The sequence below is a fragment of the Eschscholzia californica genome, unplaced genomic scaffold, assembly GCF_041429995.1.
Source record: "Eschscholzia californica isolate CP2 unplaced genomic scaffold, dmEscCali1.0.p SCAF_4, whole genome shotgun sequence".
NCBI lineage: Eukaryota > Viridiplantae > Streptophyta > Magnoliopsida > Ranunculales > Papaveraceae > Eschscholzia > Eschscholzia californica.
This window is the reverse complement of record NW_028238461.1, coordinates 42,560,263-42,578,287: the sequence shown is the minus strand read 5'-3', so window position 1 is coordinate 42,578,287 and position 18,025 is coordinate 42,560,263. Positions and strand designations below refer to the sequence as shown.

Sequence of the window (18,025 nt, the reverse complement as noted above, 5' to 3'; positions counted from 1 at the left end):
ACTAGGCTTCACGGTATATGAAAAAACAGGCAAATGTATTGCAAGGAGAGCTCAAGTTATGCAAGTTCCCTCAGTGAATGAAGGAGAAGCCAAAGAAGCTCTTGAAGGACTAATATGGGCAGAGTAAAGAAGCATCACAAAAGTAATATTGGACAGAGACTCGAAAAAAAATCATAGATGCCCCGAAAGGGAAGAGATCAAATTACCACTGGACGACGACAAATATAATTTTACAAATAAGTAACAAACATACACAGTTTCAAGTTCTCGGATTCTCCTTCTCGCAGGCAAGCGAATCAGAAAATAGATTAGGTAAAGAAGCTAGGAAATCGATAATTACCTCCATTTGGACGAGATGAATCTAAACGATCACCTCAATGTAAATATTAACAAATCGAATAAGAAAACAGATGATTAAGTAAAAAAAACGGACGCCAAGGGTTGTAAAAGAAGTCCCTCGCTCTCGCTCGTAATATCATAAAATAATTTCTAGTAATTATTTTTGAAGTCCTTCTCTTGATTTCATCTCAAGGAAGCAAGGTTCCCGTGCCGGAGTAATACCAAATCTTGAATTTGATCTACTATGAATTTGTTTGTATTTCAAAAAAATCTCTAAAACTGATGAATTTTGTTTTAGGAATTCCGACGGACTTCAACTGTGGAAGGGGTTTCATCTGGGTTTCAACGAAGGGATCATTCCTTTTGCCGGGAAAGTAATAGTAGAGGAAAGAAAGAAAAGAGAGAGAAGAGCTGAAGGAGAGAATAGATATTAACTCTATAGGGTTTAGAAATAAAGATGAAGATGAGTGAAGAAGAAGACAGATAAAGGTGAGAGAGAATAGAAGAGAGGAAACAAACTCTGAAAATGATCTTCATAAATTTTTTAGAACTTGCTTATTTGTTAACTTGAATACAACTTGGTGTGTACTCAGATTCCTTTGTTTTCATCCACATATGGCTCAATTGATGATGGATTATTTTCAGTCAAAGACAACATACAAGGGGAGATCCTCAGTTCGAACCCTTAGACCTTGAGTTAGGGCTTTCGGTGAGAATTTCCACAGAAAGGACTATAAACATTCTGTCAATATTGCACCAGTGAAGATGGTAACAAAAAACCACCGTAGAAGGAGATCAGCCCTTCGAATCTTTAGACCTTCTTTGGGTTTTCCATAGAATGAATTTAACAATGAGGATTACACAAACAATTTTTGACCAAAAAGAAATCAATTTACAGCTTATTTCAAATCATATTGATCCTAAGCACAGGACCATAACGATATAACAACATAACAACATTGGTTTATAATCTATACTGGTTTGATCTATCAAAAGAAAACCTATAATCTCACTGCCAAAACTGAAGCATTAATCTCAGCAGTAACGATAAGCATCTCGAAAAGAATGTCTCAAGTTCAGTAATTCAATCCCAAGGGGATTGAAGTAATAATCTTCTATAATTATGTTTGAGTGATAATTTACGAATCTTTGGTCGAGAGTTCACATACCACCACAGACTGCCTTAACTTCCGGTGATTTTTTGCCCAAGCTTCACCATCATGTGCTGATAATCAGTCTTTTGCATATTCATATGCGAAATCTTTGATTCTTTGTTTGAGATTCTGGAAGAATATTGGAAAAAAAAATGATGAAGAAATGAAACAAACAGAAAGCATGTACTATTTGAGTTAAAGGGTTCGAAGGTCCAAACTAATTACCTTCAGTTCTTGATGAAGTACAACAAATATCTTCTTCAGCCAATCATTCCTCTGCATCAGTTGGAAAACTATGGATTTAAAGGACAGTGTCTAAGAAATGAAACACTTAACGTTAAGAACTAGAAACAAATAGAATCCTGAAATATTGTTTGTAAATCCATAGAAACCAATTATGTTTTTTTTTTTTTTTTTAATCTTCTAGTGAGTTTTCTACGGAATTCTCCTTCGAAGTTTTAATACTAAAAGACTAGTAGAAAAGAATACTTCAAACATGCCTGGTATGCCCTAGAAGCTGGATACTACTATATAGTATCAATGAAGCTCAAAAAATCTCTTTGTTTTTTTTACATATCTGTGCCACCATCTGTTTTTCTTCTCCAGTCACCAAACCATTTAGACAAGAAACACAGTCCACCATTCGACAGAACTATGTTAATGAATTTGTGCAAAAAAGACATTATCTTGAGTTTTTAATGCAAAGGAAACCAAATGCATCAACCCAACTAAGTGATTGCACTTACCTATAAATATGTGATATAAATTTAAGATACGAGACAAAAGTAACAACCCAAGTGCATAACTCTTTTCAGGCATCTAAACCTGAGACTCTAACTGCAATAATATGCTTTGAATTCAACTTGATTGAAGACTTTTGACCTCTTGGTACTCATGCCAGACTTTAAAAATGAATGTTCAAAAGAAAAAGAGTAGAAGGTGAGATGAAGATCTGACTCGGTATCCAAGAGTTTGAATTTAAATTCCTATTGTTATCTATCGTACCCAACACAATCCCGTACTCAAACAATACAATTCAGATGTATTTGAAAACACACCATACACGTCTTAAGATGAATTAAGATTCATTATAGTGTCTCATGTACTCGTGCTTTATTTAAATCACTCATGTCAATAATTTAAATAATGAGATAAAATAGTGCATAATCAGAACTGGAAGATGGGTTTAGTTAAGTATTTCAACTACAGAAAAATAGACAGAGGATAGAAGAGGGGAAACATACTGTTCCACATTGACGATAGGCTTCCTTCAACTCCTCCACGAGGGTATTGTATCTCTGCATGTCCCTACCTTTTGCAAGTTCAAGATCACGTCCAAGTTTACCAAATCTTGTCCTGCAACGAATAGATTTTACATAACTGATCCCATGCAATTTGTATTCAGATATAATTCTGGACTAACAAGACATAGCAGCCCTCATTAACTAAATACAAAAAAAAAAAAAAAACAGATAAGGAAGAGGCTTAAAAAAATACATAAACCAACTTTGAGGGGTTCAATAAAGTAGGATATTATTGCATGCATGATGACCATTAATAGGCATCCCATTTCAAAGACATCACTGGGCACAACTTTGAAGGGTTCAATAAAGTAGGATATGATACGTAAGTTATCGGAATATCATTGCATGTTCTGTATCGAGTCTCTCATGCATGCGTGATGGTCAGATAGTGGGGGTCAGACCCTCTATTTTTTTTGTTCCAGATTGCAACCTGATCATTTTAAGAATCTCTTTTGCTTATTCTCATAAATATAGAAGAAATATTACATACCTGTAAACCTCCAACTGCTTGTCTATGGAAAGGTAAACCTCATATTTATCACAGTATTCTTGTACATATTCCTTGTATCTGCAAGGGAACAAAAACATTATCAGCAAAAACAAAAAATTCTTCCATCATAAAACAAATGCACAACCGTTGATATAATTACTTACTGTGGGTAGTCATTTATTATTCCTTTAAATTCCGGCTCATCTTTTTCATATTTGTAATAAGAAGCATCATCCTCCTCAGAAGAAGATTCTCTCCTCGTCCTAGTGTTGTTACTGTTTTGCAACAAGCTCTCCTTCACCCTACCGTTTGAGCTGGTGATGGCAATGGTATTTTGGGGTATAGGTTCTCTGACAGTAATCTGAGATATATTTTGTTCTGCATGTCTAGTGTCATGTTGTTGTGGTAAAGAGATGGGTGCCTTCTTAGGAGTATCTCCATAGCCATTCTTTTTGGACTTACTACCCATGTCAGCCGATTTATTCAACTGGGACCTAGCTTCAAAGTCAGCACTATCTACTAGTGGCATCTGCTGAGCCTGAGACAGCCCAACCCTTTGAGGCCTTGTCCATGAATCTTCATTGTCATCTATAGGAGTCCTTTTCTGCAGCAAATTCTGTTGGTTAATGTCAGATCCAACTCTTGAATTGGGTGGAGAATGTTTTCTTGGCTCTTCAATTTTTTTCGCCGAAGTCCTTCCTTTAGACACTCTCATAACTGAATCCGAATTATCTGAAGCGCTGGATTTACTTTTTGATTTCTTAACGGAGTTGCTTCTATCAAACTTCTTCTTTACAGCCTGAGGATCCACTGCGGATATGGGCTCACGAAGTTCACCTAACTCCAACTCCGAAACCTCTCTTCTCAGCATTTTTCCCTTCCTATTACCGACGGGGGATTTTCCTGGAGTAGTATTGTCATTATCCTTCTCAGAGAAAGACCCTGTTTGTGAGTTTGTCACATCCTTTAACTTTCCGACCTGTTCACCATGTCTGAAATGTGAGTGTGAGTCCGAAAGCATAAACTGTTTATCCCTAATATCTCTTTCATTTTGAATTTTACCAACTGACTGCTGAAAACTACCACCATCTTCATCATTCGTTTCTTTATGTCTGCCTCTGCCCTTAGAGACCTTTTCCTGTGCATTGATGCTCCTCAAAGCAGAACCATCTGATCTATCAGGCAAACCAGGGCTTCTTTCATACTGTTCCACACCTCGAGCAAAATTGTCAACATATTTGATGGGTCTCTCTGTGTTGAAAGTCTTTCGTCGAGTCCCAACATCTCCAGATCTTTGAACTGATTGTTGAACATCTGGAATAGATTTTCCAGCCATTGCTAGGTTGTATCCTTTTGGTAAAGTTGTATCTGCACATTCATCTTTACTATCTTTACTTGACATGTTTACATTATGGACCTTCTTAGGATCTTGGTTGAGTTTATCATGAGATAAATAAAGTGGATCCTCTGAAGGAAATGCATCCTTGCCTCTCACAAAGGTCGGTTCTTGAGACAAGATTCCTGCTTTCAACCTTTTGGCATCCTCAGATTTCTCATCATCGTAATTCAACTCCGAACTCCGTTTTGGTTTGGGCTTGGACATTTTATTGGGGCTATTAGGCATTTCACTGCCGTGATCCTTTGTGATCTGATTTCCATTACCAATATTACTGACAGAGGGCACCTGTTCGCTATCTCGAGGCTTATTGAGGTCATCCGGAAAGGATCTCATGTTTGCTACATAAGGAACAGCATCAAAATCATCAACAATATCGATTTCAATGTCATCATCAGGTAAGTCTTCAGCAACTTTAGCTGTATCAGATACTAGGTGTTCTGGTTTATCTATCCCATTTTGCGTGGGGTCATCATCAATAGTTTTCCAAGGCACGGACGAGGAAGTAGTGGTTTGTAATTTATTCTCAGGTTCTTTCTCGTCGTCACCTATCATTATATCCACATCAACATCAGAACCCTCGTCATTGCTTGACGAACCCTCACTTTCGCTGTCACTACTGCTCCCACTTCTAGCCGGGCTTGGACTTCTCGGGCTTCCGCTATCACTCTCACTGTCACTACTATCACTTTCACTATCACTGTCACTTCCACTAGAACTAGAACTCGCATGCCCTTCACTATTATCCAAGGCTTTCTTGTCACCCAAGATATCAGGAGAATTTTGTAAGATATCGATGTTCTCATTTGGACTTGATTCTTCTAGTTTTGACTGCACTAGAGGTTGAAATTCTCCAGTTGCCGCTTTCTCGACCAAGTTTGATCCTTGACGAGGTGTTTGTTCATGACCAAGCTCAGGAGAGCTGTAAAAATCCAAGCAACATATCAGATTCATCAGAACAAAAGCTAATATCAAGAAAATTTATACAGCAGACAGTTACTTGTATAAATCAGTATTGTAATGGACATCTAAATGAGCAATATAAGCAAATCATCACTAAACTAATCTGGTAATATCGACAAGAAATTAATAAGGAGATGCTGTTGAATCATAAATTGTGTCGTGAATTGGTGCAACTTTTCAAGAAGTTGGATTGTTAAATTAAGTCGTAGAACATAGAATTCATTTTTAGCTTGGATACAAAATATATTGTATTATTCCATTTGTCCTAAGGCTATTCCTCATAAAAGACTTATTTCACGGACGACTTTCAAGTGATATCTATGTAGAACATACATCATGTTATTCTATTTATTTCATATAAGGTATCTACGTAAATATCATGTATACTATGTCGATAAAGCTATTAAGTGTGGAGCGTCTTTCTCCTCTTTTTCCCCCCCTTTATTTCTCCTCTTTTTTCTATTTTTGTTCTCATAGAGACTGTTAAAATCCCTAAGCCCCTTACTATTATGGTTCGGTGCGGATAGATAAATTAAATTGCAATTGAATCTCATGATCTATAGTGAACTCAAATTTTCCAATTTACAATGCAATTCAGCCACAAGTTGTACAGTTAAGTTAGAAAAGTTCAAGTAGAGATCTTAGTCGGTTTTGTTGGCAATCCAATCAATATAATATCGGATAACAATAGAACAATCTCACCTTAATGTATTAAACAGATATAAAACAGAGTGACTAAAATCTGATTAGGAAAAAACAACATTACATCAAGTACGTAATTCAACAGAACAAGTACACGGGGAAGGAATGTACCTTTCACTTCCAGATGAAGGTTTCTTGAAGCTTTCCAATTCAACTCCTGGTTTCAGATAATACCATCCTGGAACTTGAGAAGTTGCAATCTGATTCTCAACAGAAAGTAGCAATAAGAAGATTATCAACATAGGTTCAGCTACTTGACTAAAGGGTTTCCACGAATTACCTTGTTCAGGATCGGATCTATCTTCTTGGCACAGTTAGGAATTGTGTCCCCAACTGATCTTTCCAACGCCTACAAGAGAATAGAAATCGTAAAACCAAAACAAAATTTGATTTTCAGTAAATCCAACCCTACAAAAATGCAATACAAAGGAAAAAAAGCAAAGTCTTGAGTGTAATGTACAGGACTACAACACCCCCTCCATCACAAATTCCAAATGAACATCACTACAACGTAAGCAGATACGAAGAGAGACAGTCTTCCCCCAATAAAGACAAACTTTCATATAGAGTAGTAAACCAAAACGTGGGTCCGGTGCAGAGTTGGTTGTTCGCATTTGGAGGAAGATTGTAATTACCATTCTTCTAGAATTTAAGACTTACCATTCTTCTGAAACATAATTATGTAGTTTCTATTTACAATGATAAGTATTCTCCCTTTTAATATAAGAATCAGTAAGATTTACCTCTTGGATTTCCCTTTCATGTAACCATGTATTGGTGAACACTCTGTTTTAGTCTATTCTTATCGTATCGGATGCTTGGACAAGCTCGAGTTGGAGTGGGTACTTCCACAAAACAATGGTCATTGTTGGGATTATGTATGTACATCTCAGTAGCAGTACATTATGTATGCACATACCACATAGCTGATCAACTAGGGACCTTAGCCCTAGTCCATTTGGGAAGCCGACTTAGTAGGCGCCCAGAAGCCGCCTAGCGCCGAAACGGCTAGGCGCCGGGCGCTGACTAAGTCAGTTCATGACCAAGTATTAAATTTCAGTTCCAGTTTGAAAATTCACTAACGACTAAAAGAAGATCAAAGAAAATAATGGTTTCAATATCTAACAGCAATTGTGGTGTGTGGAAAGGAAAATAATAACGTTTTAGCTTTTATGAGAATGTAATTATGTAAGAGAGAGAGATTGTTATGGTAAATTTGTGGAGATTTATTCTCTTTACTAAGAAAATTAATAGCGACATTTTTAACCCTATAAATAGATGAATCAAAATATCACCTTTCATGTCTTCAATAAGGTAAAGGAATTTATTATTAATATATAGTTCTTTGGTGTCTTTGGGATTTTTCTTACATCCCTTTCCTGTAAATATTTAATTTTAATATATATACATATTATTTCTCCTGTTCAAAAAAGTATATTCTGTTTTCATATGACAGAAATGTGATTTGACGTAATCACATAACTTCAATTTTTTGGTAGTTTCTTTTTTCAAACTTTGATCAAAATCATGGTTCAAGTAAATGAAAAATTATTTTGATCGAAATAAGAACAAAACAACCTTGTATATCAAAATTGACATATGTACTATATACGTGGATATTTAATAGGCGGGTGTGTCACAGCCAACAGATAGGAAAAGGGTTCAGGGAAATTGACTCTATGGATCAAATGAAGATGAATGAAACTGCAAATATTCAGAACTGTCCTTTTAATGTGGACAAACTAACAATGTATACTTGTATTCTATAATGTATTAAGAGTATTCTATAATGTATTAAGAAAATTTAACCTACCAGTTACCATATAATCCTACGATAAGACTTTTTGGAAAATAGAAATATTTCATGATTAGCCAGTTACCATATAATCCTACGATAAGACTTTTTGGAAAATAGAAATATTTCATGATTAGGCAGCATCGCCCTTGAGATAGATTTTCATCTATGTCATGGTTAAGCATCTATGTCGAAAAAGATCAAGAAAGAGAGTTGAAGAGAGAAATGCAAGAGCAAGGCGAGGATTACACCATTGACGTGTTTTTGTTCTTTCTTCAAAAAACAGCACGGTTTCTATGATGCACATGGAGATCATGTCTCCACTTCAACGAAGACATAATTGATAAAACGGGGTTTCGTGTATCAGACTTCCAAGAGGGTAAATTAAATTTATGTAGTGTTCTAAATCAAATCACTTGGTTCAGTAGCTTTAAGGGCACATCATTTCGATGAATGGGAGTGTAAGAGGTCCAAACCAACCATTTCTTGATTTTTACAGGGCATTAAAAACTTGATAATTGAGAGACTATTCAAAGATCCACATTTCACCCTTCTTGAATGAATATGTGACATGGTCTTTAATTATTTCTATAATGTCCAACAAGATCCAAGGATGGGGATTTTAATTTATTAAAGCTTTAGTTGGTTCCTTTTAGAAAATATACCATACAAGTAAGGGTTTTAGCAGTTTATACTTAATTTTTATTCAGAAATTTAACCTCTTTCTTTAGAAGTCGTGTTAAGTAGTTAAAGTTAAACTCAGAACCAGGTTTCATCATGATAATGTCCTATAACGAGAGCACCTTCTATTAAATTTTGATTCATTTAATCAATAGGTGAAAGCTTAAAGTTGCCCACATTATCTTCCTCGGTTTCTGATTCCTTTTATTTGCTTTCTTATTGCGATTATATTAAGCTTGTTCTTCGAAGCTATTACTTAGTTCATAATCACTTTCTATCTTTGTTGTTAACCTCGTTTAATGTCATCTGCAAATGCAATGCACTTATGGTTCTGGAAGATCGTGAAGAGGTAGCAGTTGTCGTTATTTAGGTTTAAATGAAGCATAGACAGATATGAAAACATACACCTCAGTCTTTCTTTCAACTCTTTTACCCACTTCAACTTTTTTCTTAGCGCATTTAGAGAACCAACTTTCTTTTGTTTTGCTCTAAAAGATTACTCGTGCTGTAATCTTCTTATATACTTGTTTTCTCAGTGTTCGTGATTTCCAAAATTGCAACTTTTTAACGAAATATCAATATAAAGACTATTGGTTATATTAGTTACCTCTAGGCTCATCCCCTTTGGGTGCTCTTGGAGCAGTGTAATCAACATCCTCTGCAGATCCTTCGATGTAGCTCCTGAACCCATCTTACTTCCTGATAAGTCATACCCAAAGGCATGAACAGTCCTGCTAGGTGTTTCTTTCCCAGAGTTTGCTGTGTTATCCTTGTTTGGTGCCTGGGGATAATCTACACCTGCTGGAACCATTCTATGGTTTCCACTTCCGAAGGGAGATGTTGAAGTGATGGTTTGCTCAGGTGGGGATGGTACTGGTAACCTGCCTTTAGTGGAAGGTGTTGAAGAAAATCCCGGTTTGAAAATAGACTTAGGAGGCCCTCCCGCAAAAACTGATGCTCATAACATAATTGTAAACGGAGAACTAAGAATGAGTGAATGACATATATGTTATTTATCTGATAATATTGGGGAAATAGCAAGAACTCCCTAGGCCAAATTTTCTTTTGTCATAAAGGATCCATCAATTTTTTTCGGCTTCAGCTAAGGTCCGCACAGAGTAAGCTTCACACAGGTTTGAAATAGTATGTGAGGTCTGTACATAGTTTGAACAAGTTTGCACAGTTTGTGTACTTATTCATAGAATCATAGGCAAATATTACTTGTAATTGGTGTATTGGCATATGCTAAGTTCAATGATGAAGAAAATAAGTGAACTTTCCAATAAAATCGCAAGAGCTCTAATGGTCGAATTGCCTACTTACCTTGGGTAGATTCAACTTTTTGCTTTTTGAAAGCAGGTTCTCTCTTTGAACTGAAAGGCGTTCTCCGCTGATTAACTAGAAAAGTACAACAGTATTAGATAGTCACATCAAGAAACAGAAGTCGATAAAACAAAGTGGGTAGAAGGTGGAGATGGAACGTAAGAGAGTCCGTCTCCATGTAAAAGGTCGGGAGTTGTGGAGAATAACTCGACAGGTGGTAATTAGGTCTTCTAGGAAAGCTAGAAAAGTGTCGCCCTCATTGATGCAAAAGTGAACTTCGAGTGATTCTCTAGCCTTCTTCAAGAAACCCTATTCTCTTGGACACTAAAAGTACATGCAAATTTTGGTCAAAGGATCTTTCTTTCAGCGATTTACTTGCAATCGGGATGTCTTATTTCAATAACATGTTTTAAGTCAAAGATGCCCAATTAGTTTTTTATTATTTGTGTTGAAAATGCTCTCTGGAGAACTATTTTTCTTTGTTCATTCCTTAGGAGATAGAAAGGTTAACAATTGCATAGAACATGTGACAAGATATTCAGCATTTTGGGTTCAAAAATCATAATTAACCTCTTCAAGAAATGTTCACGACAGCAGGTCCCTTTGTGGCTTTATCTTGTACAGATGACTAACAAATTTCGTTAAATTGGGGCTAGAGAAACTAAACTACCTTAACACACTGCAAAGTTAAATTGGAAAGGAGGTTCGTGAAATAACTTGAATTTGAGATTATTGGTTAGTCATATTATCAATTCTCAACAAATTAACAATGACTAGTTCTTAGTATGAAAGTGTGAGAAGAAAATGATAAAAATACTCACAATCAACTGCTGTCTTCAGCTGATTCTTAATAGAAGGATTTGCATGGTCCAAGATAATGGCTCTGTTTCTCAGAAAAGAAAAAAAAAGTTAAATAATCACAAGCGCATATTTAGGAGCCAGTGGAATCATTTTATACTCAAACACACTCATAGAAACTTTATTGAATCAACGGTTCGTCCACCCTAATCGCTTCGCAAACATATGATATGTACCATGTATGCGGCCTAAAAGTCAACCAGAACAAAGTGTCACTAACTTCACGAGACTTTGATGACAGAGGCGTAAATATAAGAGGGGCGTACAATGTACCATGTATGCACTCTATTTCCTACTATCGCGAGAAAAACTCGGTGAAACTTGGGTCATCGTATAAGCATATGTGTACGGATTAGCAACAAGAAACTCAAGTCCGTGCTAAAAAATCTCCAACAGATTAGCAGGTCAACAATACTAGAATGAAGAAATAAAATAATCTAGAGTTGAGCATCGAGACAATCCTTATCAGATATAACAAGCAACTCCAATCGATAAAGAGCATCTTAAACACACACATAACATACTTGCGAGATTTGCTTTTTTGCTCAGCCTCCTCGGACCGCATTTTCACATGGTTCTTTGTTGATTCATCTAAAATACGTTGCACATTTAGCTTTCTCCATGGACAACCAGATTCGACAAGCAAACCTTTTCCATCTTCACCACTTCGACGTTCTTCGTAAATATCACAGAGGTCACCCGGTTCATGCGACCATGTAAATCTGAAGTCCTTACCTCCTACATCAATAACCTGATTCAGACACAGACTTGTAAGTTGTAAGGTTGTCAAAATCACTAGAAACCACAGTATTAAGTACTAATAATAAAGGCTAAATAGTCACAATGAACAACAAAATACTTATCACAAAGGATCTTCACTTAGATATGTCCATAACTGACTACAAGCATTGGACAACTTAAAATTATTATTTAAGTGGGACTACAACTAACAAGATAGTGTCATGTGACCTGTATAATTGTTACTCTCATTTCGACACCCAGAAAAAGCTCATTTCATGCAAAACTCCAATCCTTAAATTTAGAAGTGCCATCTAAGAGGACTAACAACAAAATTGCACATAAAAAATAATCAAATAAAGTACTTCGAAAACATTAAAAAACCAGTTCAGCTGCGGCCATATTTTTTCATACGGAGGAGACAAACAGAAGAAACAAAATGCTAGTTCATCAGTGGGCATAATATGATGATTTTTAACGACCTATATCCCTTGAGTGGTAATCCTCAGGTGATCTACTTCTCAGGATGGGAAGGTTAGGCATGGAAGGATAAACTAGAAAAATAAGATTCATAAGAAAACAAGAGATCTATTCAAATGAGGATGGGGGGAACTGTCTATTCTACTAATTTTACTTCAATGGCCAACTAGTTTCTTCGCCCCAATACGGATTATAAAACTGGTTACGTAGTTTCCTAAGCAAAAGTACTTAACAGGGTAGATTAAGGAAATATGAACTAGATTAGAAAGTAGACCGACTGCCTTCGTAATATAATTTCTACATATGCTAATAGGAGGGAACTAAAATATCTTTGTCCTCGTGAGAATCACGTGATTTCATAGTTTTCCAAATCACACCAACTAATCTGAACCCCCGTTATTGCTCCAAAATCTTTAACCGTTTCTTTTTTTTTTTCAAGATGTAAAATATCAAAACTGGTTATTCAGTCACAGCTTAGTGATTCAACTGTTACCACAAAATGCATCTAAATCTCATAAAGAAAATAAATGATTTCAGAGATTAAGGTGAGTTTTTAAAACAAAGGGCAAACTAAAATTGAATCAAATTGAAGAAATTCAATTGATTTTTTGTGAGACAAAATTGACATTTCCAGATGAGCTATTACCTCTATCACTGATATCAAGCAAAAGATTTACAGAAATCAAGCGAATTTCACTCTATGAAGCAGACAATGGAAGGAAACCCTAGTAGAGAATTTCCAACTGTAGAGTCTAATGTTCACTATCCTATTTCCATGAATGTAAATTGACGAAACTAAATTCTACAAAATTAATACTAATTCCACACAAAGCTAAGATTTTTAACATTAGAGATTAAACAAAAACCTAGATCAAATTGAAAAAAAAAAAAAGAATCAAAATATAGTGAGAGAGAAACTTACATTTCCAGATGAGTTATTAGCATTAGAATCGAATTTGATCTGAGCATTACCACCTTGAGATTCAACACGTCTGATCTCATCAACAAGGTCAGGAGTAAGACGAATGATCATAGCATAAGAAAGAGGATCGTCACTAACAAGATTAAAAGTCTCGTCAGGTGTATTGATTGAAGAAGGATTTGAAATTTCATTTCGATTACGAGAGGAGGCGGCGCCACCACCAGTGGTGGATAAACGGTTTGATGAAGGACCAACGACAGTTCGATGAGGAAGTAAAGAAGAAGGTTGAGGAAAAGGAGAACGATTTCGTTTGACGGCACTACCGCGACCACCACCACCACCACCACCGGTTCCTCCTCCTCCGTTTCCTCTGCCTCTACCACCAAGCTTACCTGAATTTCCATACATCTTTTTTTCAGTTTCCGTTACGGAAACGTGTTGGAAATTGGTGGATTCGAACTTCTGCAAGAGGAGGATAGGTGAGAGACGACAGATGTAGAGAGAGAGAGAGAGAGAGAGTTCTTTGTTCAGGTTTTTGAACTCGTTTAATTTCTCTCTGGTGGCAGATATTTGAAAATTAGAATAAGGTCCTGTTATTTTGTTAGATATTAACAAAGAGTCCCTCTTGTTTAGAGTTTTACTTTGACTAGTGAACTGGATAAGATTGGATTGTCTTTTTCTTAGGAAATTACCAAGAGAAAAGAATTTAGGAGTATAAAAGTTTGGTTTTAATATTCAAAAAAAAAAAAGAGATATGGTTTTTGATTTCTATCTCTAGTTCATTTAGTGCATTTTTGTATTGTTGTGAATTAGTGATTTTTTTTGTTCGAACATTAAAACATAAATTTATAAATCTTAATTTTATTTGAAATCAATTAGTTTGTCTTATTACGAGTCAAATGAGAGTGTTTTTAAAGAGAAAGTGAGAAACACATAAGCAATTCAAGAAATAATGGTGGAGAATAATTCTTTTTTAGTAAGAAGAAGACGAGAGACGCCTTCAGATCTTCAAATAGGATTTCGGTTCTAAAAGAAATTATTACAATAATTGCATTCACCGTACTTTCTTCCTCAAATATCACCTGAACTTTGCACCAGAAATCTGCATCTCTCACGGATCTCACCACCATCTCTACCGACTAATGTATTAAATCTCAATTTTGACTGGTATGAAAATCAAAGTATTTCATAAAATCATTTCGTTCAGTGTGGAAATAACTGCAATTTAAGAAAAGGTGAAAAAATTAAGCGAATGATTAGTATATGATGTAAATCTTTGGGACAAGATTAATAAACAATAGGATCAGAAAGCACAAATTTACGTAACTTTACTGTAACCACAACTACTGAAGAGTCACACAGGAATATATATATATATATATATATATATGTATGTATATATTTTTGTTAGGATGGTGTTGTAAAATGTTTAGATTGTATGGTAATCTTTTTTCTAATTGTGTGTGTGTGTGTGTGTGTTACACAAGTTGTTATTATATTTTTTTGAATTTTCTACCGAAATTAAATATTTTAATTTCAGTCCTAACAGAAATGTTTGCTCTATCTCTGTCGAAATGTTCGAAATAAAGAAACATTTCAAATACTTATTAATTTGTTACTCGTTTTCTCCAATTTTTGGGTGAAATATTCTTAGAAATATTTTGCTATTTCTGTGGGAATAATGCAATAAAAAATATAAGTAGAAATTCATTTTGGTTGGCTCAGGAAATAAAAATATTACGATAATTTTGGGAAACTTCAGGAAACGTAATACTATGCTACTGACCATATCACCACGACAAACCGCACCAATATATTATATATTTTCTCTTTTTTGTATTTCTCTCAATACAGAGGGATAGCAGTAACAAGAAATTGGGTCGAACACCAACACTTCATTTTTTAGTTAAAAAGATAAATTAAATTTTATTTAGTTAAAAATCCACACATCTGTATTTTATTTGATTTAAAACCCACGTGTTTGTACTTTGTTAGTTTGTTTAACCCAAATAAAATGCAACCAACGCAACTATCTTTTAGAGATACCATTACACCCAAGTGCAATGCAACTATTTTGAAACTTCATATATTTTGTGAAAATGATTAATGCACCCGATGCAAGTAACCCAATGTAGATATTTAAAAATTTGACTATTATACAGTCATTCTGCGAACAACTGCAAACCCTTGCACCCTTACTGCAAACCATTGCAAACTGTTCGCAAACTATTGCAAAACATTTGTAAATAGTTGGGTTATTTCCCTAATGGTCCCCAACTTTGTGACCAGCTTCCCGCCTGGCCTCCTAAATTAGCAAAAATACCCATATGGTCCCCTTTTTCCGTTATCTTTAACTGTCCGTTACTCTCACTCCACCTCATTTCCTCTCTCTGCCAAGTCACCTACAATGCCACATCATCATCTTCTCCGGCTGGGGTCGCCGGCCGGCCAAATTCCCGGCCGGCGACCTTCAAATATTAAAAAAATAAATAAATTATTTTCTCTCTCCTCTCTCTCTCTAGAATTTGTTTTTTTTTCCTCACTCTCTCTCTCTCTCTCTCTCTAAAACTCCGACGAAGGGGTTTCCCTTCGCCGGAGCTAGGTCTGCTCACGAACAGCCCCTTCAAGGTCTGTTCGTGAACAGATCTAATTGTTCACGAACAAACCCTTCAAGGTCTGTTCGTGAACAGATCTAATTGTTCACGAACAGACCAGATCTGTTCACGAACAGACCTTGAAGGGAAACCCCTTCGCCGGAGTTTTAGAGAGAGAGAGGGTGAGGAAAAAAAATTCTAGAGAGAGAGGAGAGAGAAAATAAATTTTTTTTTTTTTTTTTAATATTTGAAGCCCGGCGACCGATGCCGGAGAAGATGATGATGTGGCCGTGATAGGTGACTTGGCAGAGAGAGAAAATGAGATGGAGGAGAGAGAGTAACGGACAGTTAAAGATAACGGAGAAAGGGGGCTATATGGGTATTTTTGCTAGTTTAGGGGGCCAGGCGGGAAGCTGGTCACAAAGTTGGGGGCCATTAGGGAAATAACCCTAAATAGTTTGCAAAAAATTTGAATACTAGAATTTTCTAACACCAGAATTCTCACCCTTCAACTTTCTACGAATCAAGTCAAGAGTTCACTTCTGAGAAATGGATTTCATTTTCGAGTAACCTAGTAAAGACAAAAGAGATAAGCTTTTCAAAAGTAGGATTTGGTAGGAATCATGAATCTTTGGTGTGTTTGGCTACTAAGAATCCTTGGACTCTTGAATCCCTAATTCCAAAATTTGTATTAAACCAAAATCCCACCCTACCCCCTAGGATTTGCTAGGATTTTGGATTAATAAACCTAAATTTCAAACTTAAAATCAACAAAAATTTATTTCCCTTCTACAAAAATCATTATTTTTTCCAAAAATCATTATTATTTCAAAAAATTATTATTTTTTCAAAAAATCATTACTATTTCAAAAAATTATTATTTTTTCAAACAATCATTATTTTTTTTCAAAAATCATTATTTTTTTTCAAAAATCATTATTTTTTAAAAAATCATTATTTTTTAAAAAATCATTATTTTTTTAAAAACTCATTATTTTTTTAACAAATCATTTTTTTTTTCAAAAATCATTATTTTTTTCAAAAATCATTTTTTCCAAAAATCATTATATTATTTTTTTCAAAAATCATTATTCTTTTTCAAAAATCATTATTTTTTCAAAAATCATTATTTTTTTCAAAAATGATTTTTTTTTCAAAAATCATTATTTTTGAAGAATAATGATTTTTGAAAAATAATTATTTTGTAGAAGGAATAACTATTTTTTGAAAAAAATAATGTTTTTTGAAAAATAATGATTTTTGGAAAAAATAATGATTTTGAAAAAAAATAATGATTTTGAAAAAAAATAATGATTTTTGAAAAAATAATGATATTTAAAATATTTATTTTGTAGAAAGAAATAAATATTTTTGAAAAAATAATGATATTGAAAAAAATAATATTTTTAAAATAACTATTTTTGAAATTTTCGTGAAAAAAAAATAGGTTTCATGAAATTTCAGTTACCTAAAAACAATATTTGGATGAGATTTTGTTTTCGATATTATTCATGAATTTGAAGGATATTATTTTAATTAGAATCTTTTTTGTAAGAATCCAAATATAATAGACAAACCCCTCAACAAAAAAAAAAAAAAATATAATAGACAAACAAACCAAAGGATTTTAAATGAAGGAATCAAGAATCCTAGAATTCTTATTGGTTACCAAACAAACCAAAAGAAACCATTTGGATTCATGAATCCGTGGAATCATGAATCCTAAGGACTCATGAATTCGTGGATTCATGAATCCTGCAACCAAACGCACCATAAGGTAAATCGTAGGGATTTAAGTGTTTTGTCCTCGAGCCTGAGGAGGGAAGCCATTAGTGGTGGTAAGATGCTATGCTACTGACAACATGGCTTCATCAAAAGTCTTCTCTCTAACCCTTGACCGAGGAGGCCTTTGAACCCTTCACAAAGACTTCAAACTTGAACCCTTGGTGATGGTTCTAAGAAGACACTTGACGAGGGTTCCAATTCTCTCTATAATGTAGGGAGAGAGATCGATATCTGTTGGAGAGAGATCAAAAGATCTATTGGAGAGAGCAAGAGATCAAGATCTGTTGGAGAGAGCAAGATCGAGATCTGTTGGAGAGAGAGAGAGATCGAGGTCTGTTGGAGACAGAGACCCATTGGAGAGAGCGCGAGATAGGGTGTGGTGTGAATAAACTTGGCTTGGTCATAGTATATAGACCAAGTACTGTGTGTTTACGGTGCGAATAACAAAAAAGTGCAGTGCGACTAATATTTCCCTTCACACAAATACTAACATTAGCAACA

General features: G+C 35.0%; 1 protein-coding gene across 1 annotated transcript; it reads right to left on the bottom strand.

The window, feature by feature from the left end:
• Window positions 1-1,208: 1,208 nt before the first annotated feature.
• LOC147544842 (uncharacterized) lies at window positions 1,209-13,658 on the bottom strand. Its single transcript, XM_086632737.1, has 12 exons — window positions 13,146-13,658; window positions 11,530-11,756; window positions 10,969-11,030; window positions 10,148-10,222; window positions 9,432-9,775; window positions 6,629-6,697; window positions 6,460-6,548; window positions 3,452-5,605; window positions 3,288-3,365; window positions 2,738-2,849; window positions 1,719-1,769; window positions 1,209-1,622 (listed from the first exon to the last, which is right to left on the bottom strand). The coding sequence occupies exons 1-12, from the start codon at window positions 13,551-13,553 to the stop codon at window positions 1,572-1,574; spliced, it is 3,720 nt and encodes a 1,239-aa protein (XP_086488863.1). The 5' UTR covers window positions 13,554-13,658; the 3' UTR covers window positions 1,209-1,571.
• Window positions 13,659-18,025: the final 4,367 nt, after the last annotated feature.

Coding starts and splice junctions, on each gene's coding strand:
- LOC147544842 (XM_086632737.1), bottom strand. CDS start 13,553: ATGTATGGAAATTCAGGTAAGCTTGGTGGTAGAGGCAGAGGAAACGGA. Junction 11,757..13,145: donor CTAATAACTCATCTGGAAAT/GTAAGTTTCTCT, acceptor TGTCTGAATCAG/GTTATTGATGTAGGAGGTAA. Junction 9,776..10,147: donor AAAAGTTGAATCTACCCAAG/GTAAGTAGGCAA, acceptor TATGAGCATCAG/TTTTTGCGGGAGGGCCTCCT.